This window comes from Leiobunum rupestre, chromosome 1 (assembly GCF_980474605.1).
Source record: "Leiobunum rupestre chromosome 1, qqLeiRupe1.1.hap1, whole genome shotgun sequence".
NCBI lineage: Eukaryota > Metazoa > Arthropoda > Arachnida > Opiliones > Sclerosomatidae > Leiobunum > Leiobunum rupestre.
In genome coordinates, this window is record NC_143384.1 from 80,048,007 (window position 1) to 80,073,978 (window position 25,972).

Sequence of the window (25,972 nt, forward strand, 5' to 3'; positions counted from 1 at the left end):
GTTATCTTTTAACACGTCACCACCTAGACAAAATCAGTGGGTGACGATTTGAATGTATTTACCAATAAAACATTTAACCACCAGTTACTGTTATTTAGTTCAATCCCATATCTCATAATGGATGGTTGCACGGAAGTTGTAGCTGAAAGTATCGTATCCACATTAACTATATCATTTTCGAAAAATCCAAAACTATTAACCGTCGTTTTAATTATATTAATTTTTGTAATAGTCGAATTATTCGATTTCTTAATATTGTACTACACGACACCCACACATGGAAATTACACTAATTACGGATAAGCTAGAGAAGATCTATTACGACGTAGCGGACTCTGGCGGGTACGTTGGCGTTCGCGGACTATATCGTTCCGCTCGAGAAAAGGGTATCAAAGTTACGTTGAAAAATGTGAGGGAATTTTTACAAAACCAAGATACCTATACTCTACATAAAAATGCAAAGTGGCGATACAAACGAAATAAAACGATAGTGTACGGCATTGACGATCAATGGCAAGCCGACCTCATTGACCTCCAGAAACTTTCCAGGCTAAACAATGGGTATCGCTATATTCTCGCGTGTATTGATATTTTTAGTAAGTACGCTTACGTCGAACCGGTGAAAAATAAGAAAGGAGAGACTATAGTGAACGCTCTAAAAAAGATATTAGATGGTGAAAGGAAACCAAAGCGAATGCAGAGTGACCACGGGAATGAGTTTGTTTGTAAAGCCGTTCAATCCGAATTAAATTCCCGCGAAATAGAATTTTTCGCGACGAACTCTGAAGTGAAAGCCAGCATCGTTGAGCGGTTTATTCGATCGTTTAAATCGAGAATGTATCGATATTTTACAAGGAAAAATACTTATAAGTACGTTGACGCGCCTATAATAACAGTTATCACCGAGCAATTAAATGTAAACCCGTCAATGTAAATCCCGAAAATTCGAAAATAACTTGGAAAAATTTGTACGGAGATATAGACTTTAGTCCTCCGATAAAGTACGACTTCGAAATTGGAGACATTGTCAGAATAAGCAAAAACAAGGGACTATTCGAAAAAGGATATCTCCCGAATTATTCGGAAGAATTATTTCGAGTGATTAAGCAGATACCGAGACAACCGCCGGTATATAAACTGAAGGCGCTAGATTCGGAGCCCATTTTAGGAATTTTTTACAAAGAAGAAGTACAAAAGGTGGGGAAAGATCTTGACACTTGCGCGTTCAAAATTGAAAAAGTGCTCAGGAGGCGACGGAAATCTGATCATTCAGTCGAGTTACTCGTACGCTGGAAGGGGTACGGACCGCAATTTGATAGTTGGGTTCAAGAAGTAGACTTAGAATGAGTTTCTATATCACTCTACCATCCGATTCTTCGCTGAATTACTTTCCGGGTAATACTCTGAGCAAATTCAGAGCTTACCTTCCGGAGAATGTTCAGCTGAATGGACCTTACGAAGTAGGTTTAGCGGAAATAAGTTATCCTAGAACGTGGAATAATATCAAAGAAGAACGGGTAGTGCGAGTTGGTTCGGATGATATCAAACTGGAAAATTTTAGGTATATACCTAGAGCAAATTTCTCTTCTATCGAAGATTTACTTGAAATGTTAAAATTTGAGAATAAAAGGGTCGAGTTCAAATACCATAAACATCTGAAACGAGTTGAGGTTCATATAACTAAGAGTTTTTACTGTATCATCCCTCCCGATATAGCGATGATGTTGGGATTTTCTCTTAAGCAAGAAGGTGAATTTGAAATTAGAAAATCTTCGTTAGCCCCTTATACCGTAGATATGGACGTAGGATTACATTCATTGTTTGTCTATTCTGACATCGTTGAAAATACGATCGTGGGGGACAGGAACGTCCCTCTTTTAAGAATTATTAACGTGAAAGGAAAAGACGGGGAAACTGTGAATACTGAATTTTCTCGTCCACATTACCTACCCGCCGCTTCTTCCAACATACAAACTATCGAGATTAATCTTATGGACGACTTGGGGAACCCCGTGCAATTTGAACGTGGAAAGGTGCACGTTACTCTACATTTTAGACCGCGGAGGGCCTGGCTCGCTCTATAATAGCGAGTGTCGGGAACAAGTAGTCCTCAGTTTAATGAAAAGTAACGAATGACGAACATCATGAGACGGCCGCAATACATTTCCTCCGTAAGCGATTACGAGAGGTACTATTTAAATCAGGCTGGATACGGATCAATCCCCGTGTATCGCGGCGTGGGTGTCCAGAGAGGCTATGGATTGGGTAACATACTCGCTTCGGCATTTCGTCGTGCCATGCCGCTTTTGAAGCGCGGAGCCCAGTTTCTAGGAAGAAAATTTCTCGATACTGGAGCGAAAGTCGTGTCTGACGTCGCTAGCGGTATCCCAATTAAATCATCGCTAGCGAAGAGATCTAAGAGCGCTGGTAAAGAGACATTGTTATCAGCCGCGGAAGCCGTTACGCAAATGACGGGATCTGGAATTAAAAAGAGGCGTAGAGCATCGCGCAAAGTCACTCGAGCTAAAACCAAGAAGAAGAAAGCATCGTGCCGATCTTACTCCGATATATTTTCATAAAGTCTTAGAATGGCGTTGATACATCCGAACTCTAGTGGTTGCGTGAATTCCGAATTGGACCTTTTCGAAGTCCCGTTAACGCAAACGGGGATTATCGGTGGCGAATGGGTCGAATACCACCCCATTTCCAGCATTAGCAACAATTCAGCGTTAACGTTTTGCATTAGTGGGAATTCCGAAGCGTACATCGACCTATCACAAACTCTCCTTCACGTTCAGGTGGATGTGAAATTGGAAAACGGATCTTACCCTAAAGCCGCCGTTGTTACTCCGGCGGGTGTGGTTACGACCCCGGCGGATAATGTAGCCCCCATCAATTTGTTTTTGCACAGTCTATTTCCCGAAGTCCACTTATTTTTAAACGAAAAATCAGTTACTCCTTCCGCTCAGAATTACCCGTACAAAAGTATGATTCAAACTATGTTAACATTTGGAGACTCTGCTAAAACGAGTCATCTTACCAGCGGCCTATTCTATCGCGACACGGCGTACGAGTTCAACGATTTCGTGAACAATAAAGGTTTCTTACAAAGAGCCACCTTCGCTCAAAAGGGAACTATAGATATGATCGGCGCTCTTCATTTAGATATTTGTCAACAGCCGCGCTTCCTTTTGAACTTGGTGGATTTAAAATTTGTTTTTGGGAAATCAAATACCGAATTTTGTTTACACTCTGACGTAAAATGTAAATTGGACATTAAATCAGCTTCGTTGTATTTGAGGAAAGTCAAGTTAATTCCCGAAATCCCACTATCACACGCCAAAGTGTTACAAATGTCGAGAGCGAAGTACCCAATTTCCCGCACGGAAGTGATGTCGTTTTCGATTCCGAGAGGCAACATGAGCGTCGTGCAAGATCATTTATTTACAGGACAAATTCCGAATAAAGTCGTAATCGGGATGGTTGAGCAAAACGCGTTTCTGGGTGAACTTAAATCGTCGCCATATAATTTCCAGCATTTCAATTTAAACCACATTGGTTTGTTCGTCGACGGCAGTAGCGTACCACATAAAGCCCTAACACCTAACTTCGCGGAGCGTAGCTACATCCAAGCGTACACCAATTTATTTCTTCAAACGGGTCAGTGGAACATTGACGAGGGAAACCAAATAAGTCGCGAAGATTACGCCGGTGGAAATTGCCTTTTCGTCTACGATTTGACTGCCGATTTAATGAACAATGCCTCTCATTTTCATCTTGTTAAAAACGGAAATTTGAGGCTGGAAATGAAATTCGCTTCCGCGTTACCCGAAACGATTGCCGTAATTGTTTACGCGGAATTCCAGAGTTTGATTGAAATTGATAAGAACCGAACCGTAATCTTCGACTAGAATGGACACAATGCAGCTAACGAGAATTTTGGAGAAAGATAATTTCACCAGAGACTTATTTCGAGGCGTATTCGCCGCGGACCAACTACCAAAGTTCGTGACGACGTTTCCATCTCTGTATATCGTGAACACGGATACGTCGAATGACGATGGTCAGCACTGGATAGTTTTGTATTTCTCGAAGAATAATACAAATACCGAGATGTTCGACTCCTACGGTAACCCCCCAGATATGTTTCGCTTTAATGACTTTGTCGAAAGAAATAGTAAAACTGTGACATTTAACTCTTTACAACTTCAAGGAAATCGAAGCGTGACGTGTGGAGGTTTTTGCGTGTATTTTGCTCTTAATAGATGTAGGGGTGTAAAAATGTTCGATATTGTGACTAGATTTTCTAAAAATAAAAATGTAAATGATAAAATGATAAAAGAATTTATGTATTCAAGGTATTCAATAAATTTTCAATAACTTAGTAAAACTTCTTTAATTTACATTTTACATTCAAAATAACACCAGTGGGTTTGTTTGGTGATCTCCGCAGTCTACATTACATCAAAGTAAAAATTTAAAAAGTTAGTTACATTTTTACGTTAAATTAAAAATATCATTTAAATAAGATAGTTTCATTTTATTTACATTACGCTTTAAGTTCAAAATATATTTTTAATAGAAATACAATAGAAGACTGAACTATTGGCGATTTAAAATATCGATCCAGTAATGACCATGCGATAGGGTTCGAATGCCGTCCCCCAAAATATACCTTTTATTATCGCATGGATTAAGAGACATTTTGTTTTGGGAGACGGTAAATAGCTGATGCCTCTGATTGACGATCCGCTTCATAGAATTGCTCGTAATTCGAGTAGCCACGAGGCAGTCGCGGTAACTCGAGTGTCGGATATCCTTTTCCACTACTCGCTTACAAACACCTTTCGCGGTTTTTTTCTCCCCCCTTTCCGAAAGGATGGAGTACATTTTGGGGCGGAGCCCAACGAACTCCCGTATAGGGATCCCATCCATTTCATCTTTCATCTTTCCAATGACTTTTTTGTTTACGTCATTGAAAAGAGGATGATTCGTGGGATACCCCGAGAAATCGAAGAGATGGGAGGAATTTCCGAAGTCCGTGTAAACGTCCTCCGTTTGTATATTGTACGCCAGGCTGTCCGTGTCCGTGAAAAGTAATCGGACCTTTTCACCGTAGGTCTTGCGCATGTACTCGTAATGAAACTCGTACATGGTTAGTTTCGAAAGATCCAAAACGGTGAAACCAGTGTAAATTGGTCTATTCAAAGTAAGTGACTTCTTCTTCATATGAATACCCACGAGTTCGTTGTGGAAAATCGTGAATTTTTCAAATGCCGGAGAAGACGCTTTCTTAATAGCCCGCTCAGGTGTTTGTACGAGATGGAAATCTATCCGATTTCTCAAGTTCTCCATTGTTTTACCTATTATTGAAACGAAATGAGATTAGTACTTATTATTCCGATAATTTGTATACGTGGCTACTTGCGTATAAACTAAATTACATTTATTAAACCAAAAGAATTTATTTCGCGCAATAAATACTGTTGGTAAAAAAAAATAATCTACTTATTTTTCATTTACTTTGATTAATAACGTACCAAAACAGGAGTTGTTTAAAAGTTTGAAAAAATCTTTTTCAAAACTGTTTTTGGCAAGTTTCCTCTTTTCGGTATTGAAATTTATGAATGGGCGAAGCCAGGGAGACTGATGGAAAGAGAGTATTCTGTGAACTTTCGTGAGTTTAAGTCCCTTCGATACGTAGTATTTTAAATTACGATAGTGAACTACGTATCGCTCTTTGTTGTTGAGATTAGGGACGAGCTTAGGCAGTGTCTTTTGCGGGGAGGTTTAATCTTTGAAGCATCAGTTTGTAATAGGAAGAAAATTGATCCGTAGTTATTCTTTGAGATTCGGGTGCGAGGGGGTAGCAGTTGTGTTCATGATGTAACTCAACGGGGTATTCCAAGTCGACTTCCAAAATGAAGCCGTAGGGAGACTCGTGCGATAAAGTAAGCACATGTTTATGGGTGTAGTCGAGTAGGTCTTCGACGGGAACCCAAGCGAACCTACTCGTGGGTAAGTAATCGACCATGGCGAACCCGTAGAGATTATTTTTGTCGAGGTACATGATGTAATTACACTCTTTATTGGGGTCGTAGCTTTCGGGGATGTACGGGTTATTGGCTTCGGCGTAGCGGTGACTAATCATCGAAACTCCTCCCCGAATGCCACGTTCAATAAACAAGTGCATGTCAATATCGAGTAGTAGCTCCAACTTCACTTTTGTCATGTGGAGGGCTGACTCCCAGGCAAACCCAGGTCCCGTGTACGCGTGCGCGCAATCTAGGCCGTAGTATTCTACACACATAGCGCGGAAACTCTCGAATACGTCAGCGAGTTGGAGGGTATCCGCCTGCACGTACAAATCGTGTAGTTCACCTGTTGAAGAATTTTATCACTACCACTATTACATTTAGTAATAGAATAGGGCTATAAATAATACCTAGATTTTGTATGTTAAAAATGTTCCACACTTGGCGGACATTTTCGTAACTCTCATCCGTTAAATGTTCGCCAGTGAGGGTGTTGAAAAATGTCTCTTTGGGTGGTAGTGCTGTCTCTTCAAACTTGTCTACGTCACTCATGTAGTCGTAGGGATACGTTAACTTTTTGAGCAAATACGGGATTTGATGAGTTGGATAGAAAGAGCTCAAGATGGGGAATTTTTCTTGACCTCCAGTGGCTAAATTTGAAATTAAAGTTTCGAGACTAGCGGGCATAAAGCGAATAGAATCGATGAAACGGAGGCGACCGAAAGTGAAGCTGATATACGTTTCGGCGTTAGATGGAATACAGGAAATGTTTACACTTTTTATCAACCCAATCCTTTGCATGATAAGATGGGCATCGTATCTGAAATTTTATATAAACACGTTATAGTTTGTAAATATTGGAATTAAAGAAAAAATACAATACCGTGATAAATTATGCATGATGACCGGCGTGAAATTTCCCACTCGCAGCTTTAGATTACAAGAATTATGCGCGACTCCCCGGAAACGTCCTAATAATTATAATTACGCGTTAACTTATTTATATCTAAAATAATCAAACACGTAAGTCGTACCGGTATAATGACAATGATCTCTGACTGCCGGATCATCTTGCGTAAGAATTTTCTGACACACGTAACATTGTGTCGCGGTACGGCACAATTCTTCTTCGACTGGTGTGAGATTCATTGGAATATTTTCCTTCAATAATTTGGTGATGGTGCTCCGTTCCATCAACAAACTTTCAAGAAAAATGTCGATAGCGTCGGTTCCCCTATACGTAACAGGGGCATTTGGCTTTCCTGTAATAATGATAAACGTCGCAGCGAAAATAAACTTTTTAATGAAACCAAATATAAATACCGTCGGGTCCTATTACGACGTAACTAAAACCACAAGCTACGTGCTCCGAAAGTTTCGTTGTTGATGATAGTGAGGAATCGGGTAAACAAGACTGGATTCTGTCAATTATAGATTCAAAATCCGCGTAAATGACGTAGGGAACCTAAAAATAAATGTGTTAAGCTCTTAAATTCATGAATTTCCGAAATTATTTTTTACCTTTTGAAGCCAATCAATTTTTTCGAATTTTAAAACGGGATTTTTGTGTGGCATTTTGACAAGTTGGGGGTCGTGAACGTTGCAGTTTTTCACGTGTTCACTATGGTTTCTAGCACTATTTTGTCCTGAAAAGCGATGTAAGCAATAACGACACACGTAAATTTTCCCGTTATGGTTTGTGAAATGACTCAATAGTCGACTAATATCCGTAATTAGGCAAAAATGTTGGTTTCCTTTTGACTTGAGATAAAGCAGATCTATTTGCCGATCTTCGGGGGCTCTGTTTTCGCTTACATGAAGAGGAAAAACTACTTTTTCGTAGCCGTAAACGTTGATAGATAGATTATTTTTATTTTCAAATTTTTTGAGTTTAAAATGATTTAATTCGAAAGGAAACGAAATGTCACTGCAGTCTAATTCTTTTTCAAACATCACGTATTTATTCTGATTATCGCGAAGGGAATTTGGAGGTTGTGGATTAAGTTTAGCGAGGACGCACCACAAGAAACACTTTTGGTCTTTGGTTTTAATATTTAATACTCCTTTGCTGGTATTATTGAGCTCAGGGGGGAGATTTATATACGTACCCCCGACCAGCGGTATGTACGCTATATTATCGATTTGAAGAAACAAGATACGATCTATGGTCCAGCCACTGCCCATATCTTGGAATTCCTCAATCGCGTGTGTTATTTGCTTCACACACGAGTCTATTTGTGTTGGTATTACATCTGGTAAAAGTGTTGCTTGAGTTTTGCACCGGAAATACGGTAATGCCTCGACTTCCGCACCATCGTTCAATTCGCGTACGTATCTCACGCGAATAAAAATGTTCCACTTTAAGCCCCGCTTCTTATTTAAGTGATTTTTTAAATACTTCATTAATGCTGGTTTTAATGTTAAAATTAATATTTCGGAGTCTGTTTGGGTCGTTTTCGGAGTATACCGCGAACTGACGATAGCGTCCTCAAGAACGGAGACTTCTTCGATGTTTTGAAGAAAATCGTCCGCCGATTGCTCGGATACGCCGACGGTTAGGAGATTTTGAAGCGGTTGGGGGTTGTCTTGATATCGGTGGTCTGGTGTGGCTGAAAGTGGGCTAAGCTGATGAACTCGCGAATGTTGAATTAATTTGTATCTTCGCGCAAAACTAATGTTACAGGTTGAACAAACATATTTTACATTTTCGTGTTGTTCTCGTACGTGGCGATTTAAAATTGACTTTTTAGAAAACTGTTTCGCGCATACGGTACACGGAAACATTTGTATGGTCTAGCTGTTTATCGCAACTGGTAAAGAGTGGAGGACTGACCCGATCTTTTATACCCTCCACTTTCATGCCTATAGATCTGATATGTGTTAGACTCTGAACTCCATATATGTGAGATATTTTTATTTATAAAAACTCTATGTATCCCACTGTAGATTTTGTAATATGATAACGTTAACCAATATTTCCAGTATTATTTTGAATTTTTTTTTAATTGGTGTTCACTGACATATCCATTACTATTCAGTGGTACATCTATTCAGAACTAAAATATAATATGTCTTTTATATGTAAGAAAAAAAAACATTTTTTTTTGCATTTATTTATTTATTTTTAAAATTATAAATTTTGAAAGTCTTCTCCGAGAGTTTGCTTTATGACGTCTTCTAAAGCCAGCAAAGCTTCCAAATCACCGTTATGATCATTTTTTTTATTTTTTTCGTCATTAAGTGAATTTTTTTTCTGTTTTTTTTTAATTGACTTTTCCACCGGTGTGCTCCTCTTTTTTAAGTTTCGAGAGGTGGGAGAAGTGGGGGATAAGGATGTCGATGCTTGAGGTGTTGAAGTAGGTGATACTGATGTGACCGATGACGAGGAGGTGGCTGCGGAAGGATAATGTGTGGGAGATGCGGAGAGCAATGGGATGGAGTTCATTGCCAAAAAAAGCGTAGAGGCTTGGACATCCTCCTCCACAGTAATAGTCAAATCCATCTTCTCCAACTTTAAAAAAACATAATAAAATGAAAACACAGTCTTTTGTAAAAAAAAAAAGGTTTTCAAAAAATAACCATACTCATGATACCTGAATTAATGCCATCATCCCTCCGAAGGCCAGTCTTATTTTAGCAATATTAGGGTGGTAGCAAAGGTGGACTTTGATGGTGTTGCTTTCTGGATCGGGTTCAAAGTGGCACCAAAATCCTTTATGATATTTTCGAATAACAACTTCGAAGGTTCTAAAATTAAAATGGGGTAAATCGGGGCGACCTGGAATTGGGCCCAAGGTAGCTGTATATTTTAAGACCGCCACTACTACTGTTTTGTCTAAAGATGACATGTTTCCAGTTATTATTCAGAAGTCTGTATGACTTTAACTAAATCAGCACGAGCTTATATACTAGTCGAAAGGTGGAATTTACAATAACAAAAGTTCGATGTACATTCCTTACATTTCGAAATTGGTTATCTCTGCGTTTGTATGTGAACGGATTTAATTTTAAAGCAAAAATATATTTTAAAAGTTCGATGTACATTTCTTACATTTCGAAATTGGTTATCTTAGTGTTTCTATCGGATCTAACCAGATTGAAAATGGAATTTGTATATCAACGTGATAGTTTAATCGATAAATATTACAAATATGATATAGACTCGGAACAACAAAGTGCTTCACATTCGGTTATTATAGTTAGAGGTCGGGGATGGTTGACTTTTATTCAATAGATAAAGCTTTCAGAATTATTCGTAAAACGTTATTGTTATTGAGTTAAGAAACGGTAAAATGGTTTGAATCAAAATATTTTATTTTCATGACAATATTACATATTCCATAATTTTATTTTCTGCGCTTTGAACAACGCGCAATTTGAATTATTAGAATGATATTTACACACTATTGGACAGGGATCGGAAAGTTCTTGGTACTTAGGGCACCCTAAATCTTCGACGTTCACCAGTCTTTTTCCAAAAAGTTCGGAAAGGTACAATTCTTTTTCCATCCCCTTTGTGTAAAAGGTTGCCGCTTTGGATTTTATGTTGGTAACTATCCCATCCAACTGGTCCAGCTCATGTTCACCCTCGTCCCAAAGCATCCCACAAATATGTCTAGAGATCCAACCGCACAGTCTCCTGTCTTTAGCGCTTAGCTCGTTGTAAGGAAAAGGTGGTTTAAATGAGTAAACCCCATTATCCCCAGTTTCCACAACCAAAAACGCTAGTTCTTTAACGACGTACTCATCGTTGGACCTCATAAAGTTGACTTCAATAATACACGAATTTCCTTCCGACCTTTAATTAATTAATAATAAAATATAAGAAACGATTCCCTCAAACGTTTCATAATTTTTAGAAACCGTTTATATAACTAGCTACATCCATACTTACATCGTATTAGAATTCGAATTCCAAGTTGCAAGGGACTCTGGGATCCTACTTCAGAATGATATTTTAAAGGGAAATTCTGGCTTTTATAGTAAACTTTGTTGCACTTTGTACCACGCCTTAAACAATTAGGATTATACCACCACGTTCGAAACAGCAGATTAAGCAGGCTTTGTAAATTAAGGGTATATCCACGCAATACGCGATTGAACAATTCACGGTCAATATTCAAATCCTCGTCTCCATGTATTTTCTATGAGATACGGTACTCACAGCTCTCTCGCAGTACATTTACGACCGGTGTACGCATCAAATACCGTCAATATAATTCCCCATGTTAATTCTATGCGGCATGGTGGTCGTGAGATACCGTTAAATAATACTTCATGTTAATTCTATGAGGATTTACGGTCGGCGAACGCGTCGATGTTGAACCGGTCCTTTTTTCTAGACACCGTCAAATAGTGCCCCATGTTATTTCTATGAGGCACGGTGCCGGTCACCGTCAAATGGTGCCCCATGTTATTTCTATGAGGCACAGTGCCGGTGTCCCGGTGCCTTATTAGGTGTCTCAAACGCGTCGATGTTGAACCGGTACTTTTTTTTCTAGACACCGTCAAATAGTGCCCCATGTTATTTCTGTGAGGTACGATGCCCGGCGCCCAGATACCTCATTAGTGCCTCATAGAGCGTTCTCTCATTTATAACACTACTGCGAGCAGAATAACTTCCCACGGACGGTTCGCGTAATTTTGTGCGTCAGTTTAGGAACTAACCCTTCGACTGCTAATAAATAATAGCGGAGTACTATTTTGACTATGTCATTATAAATTGGTTCCACCCCACGCGTTGCCGGAGGTGACCTATGGTATTCCAGTTGAATATAATAATAATAATCAGCTGGGCTAATACCCAAGACACCACCTAAAGCTTGGTTTCCACCAACGCGCGTAAGAGCGCGTCATAATGTTAATTTTTTGTAAGAACATTTGCACGTTTCAAAGCTGAGTGTCACTTTTTGACGCGCGCTGGTGGAAATCAAGCTTTAGGCCTAAGTCATCAAGCGACTTTTGAAGCCATTAATTCGGGTGGCCGGGTTACAATGCGTAGGAGGGTGGTGGCAAGCCCTGCATGCCACGCGCTCGAGCCAACAGCTCCCTACACTAACTATTACCGTTAAGGTTCACAAGTTTTTGTGGAAGGGGAAACCGAAGATCTCGGGGGAAAACCCCTTAAACCAGTGAGGAGAGAACTTGCAAACTCTACGCAGAAGGAGTTGTTCCGAGTTTTCACCCAGTGCCACAAGCTGGGATCGAACCCGGCTCCTCTTGCTGCGAGGCGAAAGTGCTAACCACTCCGCCACCCCACTTATGGGTTAAATAGATATAATACTATAAAAAATAATTCACGCGTGAGCTCGCGCTGTTCAAAACAGTTTTTGAAGCGCGTGAATTTTTCATTAATCTTCAATATTTTACTCACAGCGAAATATTATTTTGGGCGCGTGAGGAGAGCCATGAATTAAACTATTTATTTACGTTGATTATTTTATTAAAACTAGCGTTAAAATTAGGGGTCATCCATACATCAAGTGTTTCGTAACTTCTAAACGGCGGCCCAAATCGAAAAAATGTCATAGAACATTTTCGACTCAAAATGACGTGTAGAACCATCACGTATTCGCTCATACCACCCTATTTGAAACACCCTGTATAACAATGAACAACTTCAACCATGAAAATCGAACTGCATTAGCTAGTTTGGTCTCAGTCGCTAGGATAGGTAGGACTTTGTTATTATGACGTTAGTTCATCGCAACGTTTTGAAATCTGGCTAATTTCATTGCCAAAGGCTTAACGTGAAATTTATCGATTCAAACGGCTGTTTCCTGATTGGCTTAAAGGGATCCATCACTCACAACAGGGGGAGGCATAGGGATAACATAAATTCCAGACTTGCAGTGTGCTTCAAAACCAGTTTTTTTGTGCCCCTAGGTACATCTCCCTATCCTGCTGATGTTCATGTACCTACGCTTTTTGGAAGAAAACATAGTGCGAAATTCATCTTATAGCGAGTTTCTAAAACTTATACGGAGGGAAAATTATTTAATAGTTATTACTATAATTATTATTAATACTTTAAAGGGGAACCGCCAAGCTTTAACCAGTTAGATATGCCTATAGCCCGTTAAAAAATAAAATTTCTGGCGAAAACCGCATCAAAAATATTAAGCGGTTTGTTTTCAATAAAATAAAAAAATTTCGAAAAGCGCGCGTCCGCTGCGACACCTGGTGAGAAACCGGTGAGACACTCCCTGCTTGATTAAAATTGAAAAAAAAGCGTGTGCTGCTGGAGACGCGAAAGATCTCAGTTTTTTTATTTTGCATGCGCGGTACGTTCCAGTTGTACGAGACCTAAGCCTAAATTTCAAAAGTTATGATAGTTCGCAAATCGCTCACTGTGGTCGTGCTGACACTGGAGATACACCCTAAGATGGCGGCGAAAATTCAAACCTAAATACTTGGCGTTATTCTGCGTTTCAACTTTTTGGGCAAAAACTATTTTTTCGAGACAAAATAAGGTATTTGTAAGTGTTGTTCTTTTGATGTGTAAAAAATTTCTTATCCGAATTCCGAGCCCTGAAAAAGAGCAGCTACCTGCCATTGTCCCAGATCGTAGAAAGGGTCATGATATTGTTCGATTTTCATGGTTGTAATGGTGATATTGTTGGATATTCAATATTGAAATTATGATATTGTTGGATACTCAATATTGAAATGATGATATTATTGGATACTCAATATTGAAATGATGATATTGTTGGATTTTCAATATTGAAATGATGATATTGTTGGATATTCAATATTGAAATTATGATATTGTTGGATATTCAATATTGAAATGATGATATTGTTCGATATTCATGGTTGAAATAAGGATATTGTTCGACATTCATTGTGGAAATGATGATATTGTTCGACATTCATGGTTGAAATAATGATATTGTTCGATATTCATGGTTGAAATGAGGATATTGTACATTGTTCGATATTCATATTTGAAATGATGATATTGTTCGATATTCATGATTAAAATCGTGGAATAATTGAAAAATGTTTCACTCACGAGGAGTGTACCCGAGGTGTTAATAACCGATTTCGATGAAACTCGGGGGGTATGTAGACCTTGGGGTAACATGAATTTTTTACCAAGGGAAAAGTTAAGCTGGTCTTCCGTTTTGCTATAGCAACCGAAAATGTTTTTGACAACTTAAATTGAAAAAATCTACATTTAAAAAAGCATGGGATTTTCGCGGTTTCACAGGGTACTGTGAAAACTTTTTGAAAAATCAAACAAAAATAAAATTTTCAAATCTCAACTAAAATGCTAAATTTGAGCTATTTTGGATAAACTTCATTCAAATTTGGGTAAAATTGAGAAAATTTCAATTAATTTGATAAATAAAGGAATATTTGCAAAATTTTACCTAAATATAGGTATTGTCAAATAATTTTTTTTTAAATCGACCAAAATTCGATAAATTGACCAAAATTGGGTAAAAAGACCAAAACTGGATAAAATTACCAAAATTGGATAAAATGACCAAAATTGGATAAAATTACCAAAATTGGGTAAAATGACCAAAATTGGGTAAAATCAACTATAATGTTTAAAATTGGATAAAATCGTGTTAAACCAACTAATTTCATCTAAAATGGGGTATAATGATAAAGTCGAGTAAAATAGGCAAAAATTAATAAAATTGTGTTAAACCAACTAATATCGGCTAAAATAATCAAAATTCGTCCAAATGACAAAAATTTGGTAAATTTGTGTTAACACAACTAATATCGGTTACAATTGGGTAAAATGAAAAAAAATTGGGTAAAACAGCCAAAAACGTGGCTAAAAATGATTAAAATTGCATAAAATTTGGTTAAACAACCGGAATTTGGGTGAAATAAATGAAATTGACTAGAATCGTGTTGAATTAATTGTATTGCCTAAAATGAACGAAATTGGATAAAAAGAGCAGTATTTACTTAATAAGTTTCGACTACAATCGTCTTAAATCTATTGAAATTGACTAAAATAAATCTGTCAAACCACCAAAAGTAGATAAACTGAAGAAAACCTACAAAATAAGGTAAAGTAAAAACTAAAAAGTTATCGATTTCGTTGTAATTCCGTAAACGCTAATTAATGACGAAAACTACTTTATCTTAAAGATTTTTTCGTTAAAAACCCCGATTTTGAAAAAAACATACTTCAACGTTTTCCATAATATTGTTCGTTAATTACAACTTGCCAAAAAATTGACATGTGTTTTGTCGAAGTTCCCTCTCTAGTGAGTCAAATGTATGTATGTCTGTAACGCTGTTTCTCAAAAACTACCCCACCTATTGAAATGAAATTTCACATATTCACACACCTAAAGATCTAGGCGGCTTTGACAAGGCGTCATTTTCATGGATTTTGGCGGTAAAACTCGGATGAATACATTATTTAAAAGAGCAACTTTTCTTACATCGATGATTGTTATTAGATCGATGAAATCATGAATAGAATTATTTAATTATAATTACTACTTGAAAATGGCCGCCTTATTTAGTTAAATGCCAATAACTCTAAAACTGTCATTCTTTTTCGATTTGCAAAATCAACGGTATAATCCTAAACTCTCAAAACGAAGATATTTTTAAAACGTCAAACGCCATTGAGTAAATAAGCTAATTATTTTAATTTTTAATCAAGCATTATAATGGCATTTTCCGCCATTTAGATGGTAAATACTGCTCTTTTTATCTAATTTCGTTTATTTTAGTCAATATAATTAATTCAACACGATTCTAGTCAATATCATTTATTTCACCCAAATTCCGGTTGTTTCACCAAGTTTCATTCATTTTATTCAATTTTAATCATTTTTAGCCACGTTTTTGGCTATTTTACCCAAATTTTGCCTTTTCACCCAAAATTTTATCATTTTACCCAATTGTAGCCGATATTAGTTGTTTTAACACAATTTTACCCAATTTTTGTCATTTGGATTAATTTTTATTATTTTACCCAAATTTTATCATTTTAACCAATTTTAGTCGATAATAGTTGGTTTAACACTATTTTATTCAATTTTATTAATTTTTGGCTGTTTTACTCAATAGTTCTTTTTATAAAATAACCTTGGCCATTTTGTTAAAATGTTACCTCCCCGCTTCAGCTGTGGATCCGTTTTCTCTCCCAATATAGAGCTTATGAACTCATTCTTAGGCATTGGCTGAACTATTCCAGGGCAACATTCCAACAAGTTGGGCAAGCGTAAAGACATTTTATAAAATCAACTATTTTATTATTTTTCCCCACATTTTTTTCATTTTACCCTATTTTAGACGATATTAGTTGGTATAACACAATTTTATTCAATTTTATTAATTTTTGGCTGTTTTACTCAATTTTATCATTTTACCCTATTTTAGATGGTATTAGTTGGTTTCACACGATTTTATCCAATCAAGAATGTATTTATTTATACTCAGGGAGAATGAATATTATCAGAAGGAGATGAAGGGGAAGGATGACACCAGGGTTCTCTACTGTAACGGCAGTCCGACCAACCTCAAAAAGGCGCGAAAATATGGCGGGAGTACACACTTTTTCAAACCAATTTACTCCCAAAACAAAACGTAGTCCCGAGAGATCTCCGCGGTACAATTCCGCCTTGTTGTCTGCTTAAGTCGACTCGAGTAACTGGACGATGTAGACTTTGTTTGTTCGGAAACCTGGAGGTATGCATTTTATCTCAGATTTTAATTAAAACTATTAATAGTTTTGACTATTACCTTTTAAAGTAGTATTTGTTTATAATTAAATTATTTAAACTGGAAACTAAGGACTAGTTTGGCTCAGCATCAAAGTTAGAAAATTAGTTATTAAACAAGGCTTACCGAATCGTTTAGTTTCCTCTTTTTACTATCGCTTTCCTGAACTTTAAAGCCGTCTGTTTGCACGTATTTACTTAAACATTTAACTTGGCTTGGCTTTATATTAACTTGGGTAGATTTAAACCTTTTACCCCGCGAAATAAAATCAACTTGAACAGATTTACTAAGATTCGCCGCCATAGCAATCTATTTTCGCGTCTTTCGCGACGTCAGTGAGTCACGCGAGCTGACGATTCTGACGACATCGTATGTCATCATTACGGCATACGCTTGTCAGGCAATTAGAAAAAATCACGAAATTCGAGGTTGGTCGAACTGTTGTTACACTCGTAAAGCATTATAGCATATGGGCATTGCCATCCTTCCCCTTTATCTCCTTCTGATATTATGTCGAGACTATTAACGGACACGTTGAGGCCCTAACCCCGTCACGCTAAGGGAGGGGGGGGGGGAAGGAGGCGGTCTTATTTTTTGCGTCCTCGCAGCAGCGTTAATCGCGTCAAAAATTTTTTTTTTAAGAGCCAATGAGGTTGCAGCATTATTTGATTTTATTAAAGCGGAGCATCCCAGGGGCCCCAACGGGTGGAATTGGAGAAACGCTAAAAATAATCTCGACATATTCATTCTCCCCGAGTATAAATAAATACATTCTTGATCCAATTTTAAACATTTTAGGTCATTTTACCCAATTTGGTCATTTTATTCAATTTTGGTCAATTTACCAAATTATGGACAATTTATCTAATTTTGGTCAATTTACCAAATTTTGGACAATTTATCCAATTTTGGTCAATTTACCCAATTTTGGACAATTTATCCAATTTTGGTCGCTTTCAAAAAAATTATTTGACAATACCCTATTTAGTAAATTTAATTGCAAATATTCCTTTATTTACCAAACTCATTGAAAATTTCTCAATTTTACCCAAATTTGGATGAAGTTTACCCAAACTTGATGAATTTCACCCAAATTTAGCATTTTAGTTGAGATTTGAAAGTTTAATTTTTTTTTGAGTTTTCGAAAAATATTACCCATGCTTTTAAAAGTAGATTTTTTCATTTTAAGTTGTCAAAAACATTTTCGGTTGCCATAGCAAAACGGAAGCCCAGCGTATAACTTTTCCCTTGGTAAAAATTCATGTTACCCCAAGGTCTACATACCCCCCGAGTTTCATCAAAACGAAATATTTTACAAAAGTCTTGTCTTTTGCAGGTGACCAAGAGCATGTTTTGCGCGGGTTACACTCGTGCGACTGTCGACGCTTGCCAAGGGGACAGTGGAGGTCCGTTCTCAGTCCGTAGCGAAGGTCGCTGGTATTTGAGTGGTATCGTCAGTTGGGGCGAATTCTGCGCCCGCGAAGGAAAATTCGGTGTCTACACCAAAATCGACCTCTTTCTCAATTGGATTACGGAAATTGTTCAATATTTATGAAAAAATATCAAATAAAAATATTCCTACTTAACAACTACACTAACAATGTACGAAATCAAATAACGAAGTAAATATTAGAGATATTAAGTAGGACGCTCTAAAAGCTTGAACCACAAAGTCGGGACTGCTATAGTTATAAGATAATTTTAACACATTTTAGAAATATTTGCTATGTATGGCTTTGAGCACTGCCTAACCCAAAAATGGGTTTTCGCATACCCTGCTTTACTTTCAATGTATCTCCGATTTCGCCTATAATACACAAGTCTTAGGAGTATTTAAATTTAAACGCGTAATTACGATTCCTAAAACGCACGTAAGGAACAACCTACCATCTAGGAGCAACAAACACGGGGAAAACGCCGCTAGCCTTTAAACACGCTAACGCAGTGTTGTGTACAAATTTCATTGGACGAGCCTTTACGCTGAACGTTTTGATTTAATTTTTTTAATTTTTTTTAAAGGGATCCATCACTCACAACAGGGGGAGGCATAGGCTTAACAAAAAATCCAGACTTGCAGTGTGCTTCCACTGCTTCAAAACCAGTTTTTTTGTGACCCCTATGCCTTCCCCTGTGAAACCGAAAAAATCCCATGCTCTTTTAAATGGAGATTTTTTCGTTTTGAGAGATAAAAACATTTTCGGTTGCCATGGGAAAACGAAAGCACATTGCAACTTTTCTCTTTGGAAAATTTCGTTCTATCATAAGGTCTATATATATAGACTAATAAGCAATGTCATACTTATAATTAATATGTTACTTATGCTTTTACAGCTATAGTGTAACGACCGTTTTACAACTTTGAAAACGTAAACGACCGTTAACACTTGCATTAGGCTTCGAAATCTTTTGCCCAATATGACAAACGTATTTAAGTTATGAAATTTTGGGCAATTAACCTCCGTAATAACCAAGTCATAAATGAAGCCTTCGCACGACTTGATTGATTCGCCACAGGGGACTCTTTCCAGGAAATGGTTTTATGTCGGTTAAACAGTGTAGAACTTGTAATTTGAGAAAGGGAGTGGCTCGAATCAAGACGGACTCATTTTATTCATTCCAAATAGGTCTTTCTATGAACTACGAGAGGTCACGTGTTAATGTTTTTTCTACGTCACTAGCTATAATTATTGAAGATAGAGAGTGCGCGCGCTGGAATTGATAAAGATTTTGGAATTTAAAGTACAATAAAGTATTAAAAAGCTTAAGCAGATGAAAACATTTTATACTTTAATTTTTTCATGGTTTTATTTTATTGGATAGTTGAAGTAAATGAACCGAAGTTATCGAAATAGCGCTCAGAATCGGAGGGCGTTTTCCTTATTAAAGTAATGCAAAATCGAGTCAAATAAAAGCTGATTTCCATCCCCGTCTTTTGACGCGATAAATTGCACTTGGGAATTGTGGTTATAGCTATTTATAAATAAATGGTTTCATAAAAATGTTTTTTTTTCGACCTAGGAGCGCGTAAAATTTCAAATTTGAAGTTAAAATGTAACTTCATATTAAGGAAAACGCCTCCAACATGGGGAGTATAGCAGTCTGATAATTTCGGTTCATTTACTTTTGATAATACCGTTATTAAATAGATGTAACCAGAAGCTTATAGTAAAATCTTACGAGAGCAGCAACTGTCGGCTCTCTCATTGAGACCGGTATTATGTTAAGGCCCTTGTTATTAGAGATGGCAGTGAATCTATCCGATTCTTCGAAAAACCGACTTTACTGGAGAGCTAGCTGGTGCTTCTTTTAATGGAAGCTAAAATTCTAAATAGCGAAACAATAACGTCGTCAGAGAACCGTTTATAATTATTATAATTAGACAACTTGCAACTCTAGTCTACTTACAACTAGGAGCAACAAACACAACACCCCACACAAGGAGATCGCAATCCGTCAAAAGTCGTGCATTTTCTTGCGTACAGTTTTCGTTGGTTAGACCAAAGATAATTTAAACTCGTACCCTAGATTCGAAATCACTCTCTCGCGCGTTGCCGATAGTGTTTACCCACTTCCCGCCGGAACTCAGAAAAAATTCGCTCCATGATTTTGTTTAAATTCGGTGGATAAGTAGACATATGTATCTTGAAATTTCCCAAAAGGAAAAGTTTCGAAGGGCTGTAGTTTTGCCATGGTAACCAAAAATGTTTTTGATTACTTAAAATCTTCTTTACCCTAATTAAAAATAATTAACAAAAGCTAATGTATGCATTCTTTATTCTAAAAGAAGTTACCAGAGATAGTGTTTCTGTTAAGTTAGAAGAAACCACCTATGGACTTTTCGGCTTTCCATTGCTATGCAACGCGTTTTGAAATTTTTAATGTTTAGGCTTAGTTTCACTATTATATATAACAGTCGCCAGCCAGATTTCCGGCACGGTACTGATGAGTTCCAAATAGAACGAAACCGGTCTACCGTTGGAATTTCTGGCTATTTTATTTAGTTTCTATGTAGTTTATTACTCGAAGGTCTATTTGATCCGAGTTTCGCGTTTTTTGTTTGCTCGAAGACCTATTGGTACGAGTTATTAGTAAGTTTTTTAATTTCTTCAAATTTGTTTAGGGTTTAGCTATTTTATCCCTTTTAATTATGGACTAATATACTTTTTCGCGTATTTTCTCATAGTGTTTCTGTACCTTACAAATAAAATTTGATAAAAAAATTTAAAAATATGAAGATACATTTTTTTTGAAAAGGTAAACTTCATTTTTGTTGTCATTTAGACACACATTCCTTGAATCAACAGTACGAAAAGTTGTATCTTTTGGGTGTTAAAGTTGGCTAAAGAATTTCTATGCTTGGCTGAATTTTTTTCATGCGTTTAACTTTTTAATTACACTTTAAATTTATCTTCTTTAGCAACTTCTTTTAATATAAAATCGGAATTTTCGCCGCTTTAGGCTGGTAGATTCTACAAAACACCCGTTATAGTTTAACAAAGCGCAGCACGACAGGTGTTATTTCAGATATTGGAAAGCTGATTATCTTTTTTAAAACCCGAAAACATACTTATTAATCTAAAAATTGTTAAAACTCAACTCGGAAACAGTGAAAACTAAACCTTCTTAAACGCAATCAAGTTGTTGTAAGCTAACAGACACGCCGGATATCATGGGCGTTGCCAACCCTATTAAAACCAAATCTTATCGTATTTTCGGCAGATTTATCGTACGTTTGAAAACCTTAAAAAATATCATAAGGAAAACTCTCATAAACACTTTAAACGCGTAAAATGGTCACTCAAATGAACCTAACGATTTCCAACGAGAACGTGCTGGGTAAAGCCATGGACTAATTAATGTTAATTAGTCCATGGCAAACGGTGACGAATTTGAGAAGAAAATCAGTTCATCAGTAAACCAAATTACAACAAAGTTCCTGGGTAATGATTCATTACACTTGAATTATCGTACAATTTGAGATATCATACATGGTACCGAAGGTTAAATTATCGTACAAAACGATAACTATCGTACAGGTTGGCAACGCTGCCAGGAACCACGCTCAAATCACATGCTCAAATTCAACGGGAGCCTGCGTAGGTCCATGTTTCATGTGAATAACATTTAAATAATAACAATAATAAGCTAGGCTAATACCCAAGGCACCACCTTCGGCCCAAGTCATCTAGCGACTTTTAAAGCTATTAATTCAGGTGGCCGGGTTACAATGCGTAAGAGTGTGGTGGCACGCATTGTAACCCACATTCCACATTTCATAAAAAATAATTTTACAATGGGAGCAGTAGAAAAAGAATCAAGGTAAGGGTCACTGGTCCTAAAGACCAGTTTATTTTTGTAGACAATAGAGGTCACTAATCCTAAGGACTAGTTTTAAAAAAATTCCTTATTTCCAAGACTGGTGGAAAGCCCTTCGAGATTAAGAAAACCCCTCTACCAACAGGGAGAGAACTCTGCGCAGGAGTAGTTCCGAGTTTTCACCCAGTGCCACAAGCTGTGATCAACCCCGACATCTTTTGCTGCGAGGTGAAAGTGCTAACTACTCCTCCGAAGGCGGTTTTTGAGGTGTCCCATTCGACCGAATTCCGTCGAAACGTGCGGTTTTTACGTGTCCCATTCGACCGAACGCTTTTATGTGTCCCATTCGACCGAACGCTGCTATATAAATTGGAAAATAAAATGGAATGAGCATGAATTATATTTTTATCTTCACCTAGTCAAGAAAAGTAACTGAACCAAAACTGAAATAGTAAACTTAACCAACTCTAACCTAACCTAACCTAACCTAACCTAACCTAAACATGGATCTTCGATAGTACATACCTTATAAATAAAATACCAAATCACCCCGCCAATTGGGCTACATTTTAAAATTCTTTCGGTCGAATGGGATTCGGTCAAATGGGATTTCGGTCGAATGGGAATAAACGACTCCTCCAGCCATCTTAGGTAGCCGAATGGCAACGAAACTATATAGTAGTGTCAATATTTTAAAATAAATGTTTTATTCACTATGCAAGTGGTTTTTAAAAAATAATTTAGAATATTTTAATGCATAAGGTTGATTAAACCATATCAACGAAGTTTAGTTTAGTTAAAAAAATATTTATATCATTGAATAGAAGAAAAAAAAACACAATTCTTACAGAAAAGGCGCTAATATTATAGTGTTATTTAACATTTAAAGAAAATTAAAGATATTACATTTAAATTAACACTAAAAGGACTAATAGATATTACGTTTAAAATTATCAGGTACATAAAATTAAAGCTTTCAAGTTGAAATTAACGTCTAAATGGAAATTTAGATATTACGTTTTAATTTTCATATAAAGGGAAATAAATATATTATGTTTGATTTGCCACATATTATGTTTCCAAAATCCCGCGAAAGACATTAACAATATTATGTTTTAAATTTCACATAATTGGAATTATAAAAATATTTCATTTCAATAATTACATAAGGTTTTAATTTTACAATATACCAAATAATATTACCATGGACAGATAATTATCACATAAAAATATACATATTTTCCGCCTACCGAACAATCCTGTTATAAAATTCAGGATATGGCGTTTTAATCACCACATTATTTAAGATCCATTTCAATTTCAAATGTAAACTATGACACAGTCGAATCGAAACACGCCATTGCTGAAGGTCGCGGATTAACAATACAATCGCACTCTCACAGTTATACAGATCTCGTTTAGAGATTAAATAACTAACTTTAAATCTCGAATATTTCCTTTTTTTAATAAAGAGATTAAGCCCGCCCATAAAAAACAGGTAGGGATTACGTATAGCTCATTTTGTACAGTCTTTTTGAGCAGTCTACACGTTCTCCCCTCACGTTTCTTAGTACCGAACTTAATCTCCATTTACGTTGTAAATCAAAACATGCAAGAGCGAAGGAATACAACAGCGCGCTATATTCGTCGACACCTTGGCCTTACCAGACAACCTCTAAAGATTAAAATACGGTAATGATAAACGGAAAATGATCGCCCCTTTTTTATTTTACTTCGAACCGCGGTGGGCATTTCTAAGAGGTTCACGATCACCTCACCAGGAGCTCGTGCTCACTTGAATAATTGACTTTCACTCAACTGCGCTCAGTAATGTGGTTATTAACGCTAAATAATCTCTTCTACCGCTTAGCTCACTAGGCTCGTGTTGGTACTCACTTGAATAATGGACTTTAACTCAATTGCGCTCGATATTGTGGTGGTAAACGCTAGTTAATCTCTCCGCTAGCTTAGCTCACCAGACGCTCGTGCTCACTTAATTAACTCACTTTAATTCAATTGCGCTCGATATTATGTTGATTAACGCTAGTCAATTTCTTCTCTCTCTCAGCGCTCATCTCTCTTGATAGCTCACTTTCATATTGAGGTTGGCGCTCAACGCCCAAAAAACTTGTAGTTTTCGTTCGTATCTGCAGGCAGTAAATATGTTGATACTCACCACACACCAACCATTGAAAACTTACGTCAGTTCATTAAAAATATGAAATACTAAATATTTTAGAGCAATATCGTTCAGAAATGTATTTAGTTTTAGAGGTATAAAAATTAACTAATGTTCAACTATTAGCCACCCAAACCGGTCGAAATTATCTCGGTAAAAGACGCTTCAATAAAACATCTTCAAGGAAATCGCTCAGAATAATATTACCAAAAGCCAGGACTTGCAAGTTACTGTTTATATAGTGCTTGTTAAAATAATGAAAACTTTTCCCTTGTACGGTATGCAAAAAGTGTTTCCTTTTAACCAGGTAGCTTTTTTTTGACGTATAAAGCCCCATTTTCATGCTCGCTGGTAGCGGGTAAAAATCGACAAAATCCGCTTCCGCTACACACTTTTTCACTTTCCGCGTCGATCTGTTTCAAACAGATATTTAAACTTTATTTTCACGCTTGCGAGTGGCGGATGCGAATTTTGACGATTTTTATCCGCTACCAGCGAGCATGAAAATGGGCCTTTAAGGCTCAGCAAAAACACTACGTTCTATTTACAGGTGAAAAGTTACCATTATTTCAACAAGTACTATATAAACAGAGACTTGCGGGTCCTGCCTCTCGGAAATATTAGTTCTTGACAATTTTAATGAAGCGCCTATTAACACAATATCTTGAACTTCTCTAAGCTAAAACCCTTCCACCACAGTATTAAGAAGTTTAGAACTAACTGCCATGCCAAATCTATTACGCTCCGTATCCGAAAGATGTTACAAGCGTACCGTCTCAATCTCAGTCCACCAGTTGCGACCAGCTCGAAAACGAGTGAAGCCCGCCAACACAGGCTGCGGGCACTTTTTATCGTTTCGAGGAAGCGGATCACGTAAAAGGATCCTTGCTTCATCGAAAGGGAAAGCGGTTCAAATCGCGAAGAGAGACTGTTATTACTCTCCGGTAACATTGACCCAATCAGAAAGAGGAAAGTGAAAGAGAAAGTTAAAAACAAGAGAGGCGCGACTTATAAAACGCTTATGTCACGATCAGGAACGTTTTTGTTATTCACCTTCGCTTTTTTTTTCTTCCGGCGAAGTCTTTTCTTAAACAAGACGTAGTTTTTTTCAAGGTTTTTATTAGACCAATCTAGATTTATTTTACCTTGTTACGCAACTTTAGTTTAGTTTAACGCCGTAAATACTTTTGCAATCTCTGGTTTAAGTAGCGAAATAAGTTTACCTTAACACACATATTTCTTCTCGAGAGGAACTAATTGCGACATTTAAAGATACACTTTTATTTTTTTCCAAAAATTAGTTTTGGATAAAATTAGATTCTCGTTACCGATTCGAAGAGACGCAATATCATCTCGTTAGCTCAAAAAGCGACACCATTTCCACTGACTTCCATGACGCTCCGAAATTGAGAGGTAGGTTTATGAGTTATACCAGTTAAAAGTTTTATATGTTAACTAAAATTAAAATTAATCGTAATTAGATTTAATATTACTTTTAGCGATATTATTTTTAGCGATATTATTTTTATCAATATCATTTTTATCGATATTATTATTATTATTATCGATATTATTTTTATCGATGTAATTATTATCGATATTATTTACAATTTTCGAGCAGTCTTAAATAATTGATTTTTAGCGATATTATTTTTATCAATATCATTATTATCGATATTATTTTTATCGATTTAATTATTATCGATATTATTTTTATCGATATAATTATTTC

General features: G+C 36.8%; 2 protein-coding genes across 3 annotated transcripts in view; one reads left to right on the top strand and one right to left on the bottom strand.

Moving 5' to 3' along the window:
- The window catches only part of LOC149966761 (mannan-binding lectin serine protease 1-like), a 60,253-nt gene extending 41,919 nt beyond the window's left edge, over positions 1–18,334 (top strand). Inside the window, exon 14 of one of the 2 annotated variants that reach the window (XM_090154224.1) lies at positions 18,082–18,334. In XM_090154224.1, coding sequence (XP_090010350.1) covers positions 18,082–18,300 — 219 coding nt within the window. In that variant the 3' untranslated portion in view covers positions 18,301–18,334. Of the gene's footprint in view, positions 1–16,463; positions 16,707–18,081 lie in introns of those variants that run through there. The other variant, XM_090154234.1, reaches the window with a different exon arrangement.
- On the bottom strand, positions 5,765–9,883 carry LOC149966762 (uncharacterized). Its single transcript, XM_090155962.1, has 9 exons — positions 9,629–9,883; positions 9,308–9,546; positions 8,503–8,694; positions 7,557–7,845; positions 7,359–7,500; positions 7,070–7,297; positions 6,919–7,006; positions 6,446–6,855; positions 5,765–6,381 (listed from the first exon to the last, which is right to left on the bottom strand). Exons 1-9 carry the CDS (start codon positions 9,881–9,883, stop codon positions 5,765–5,767), a joined length of 2,460 nt encoding a protein of 819 aa, XP_090012088.1.
- Positions 18,335–25,972: the final 7,638 nt, after the last annotated feature.

Coding starts and splice junctions, on each gene's coding strand:
- LOC149966762 (XM_090155962.1), bottom strand. CDS start 9,883: ATGTCATCTTTAGACAAAACAGTAGTAGTGGCGGTCTTAAAATATACA. Junction 8,695..9,307: donor AGGAGCACACCGGTGGAAAA/GTCAATTAAAAA, acceptor TTTTGCGCGAAG/ATACAAATTAATTCAACATT. Junction 6,382..6,445: donor TTTTAACATACAAAATCTAG/GTATTATTTATA, acceptor ATTCTTCAACAG/GTGAACTACACGATTTGTAC.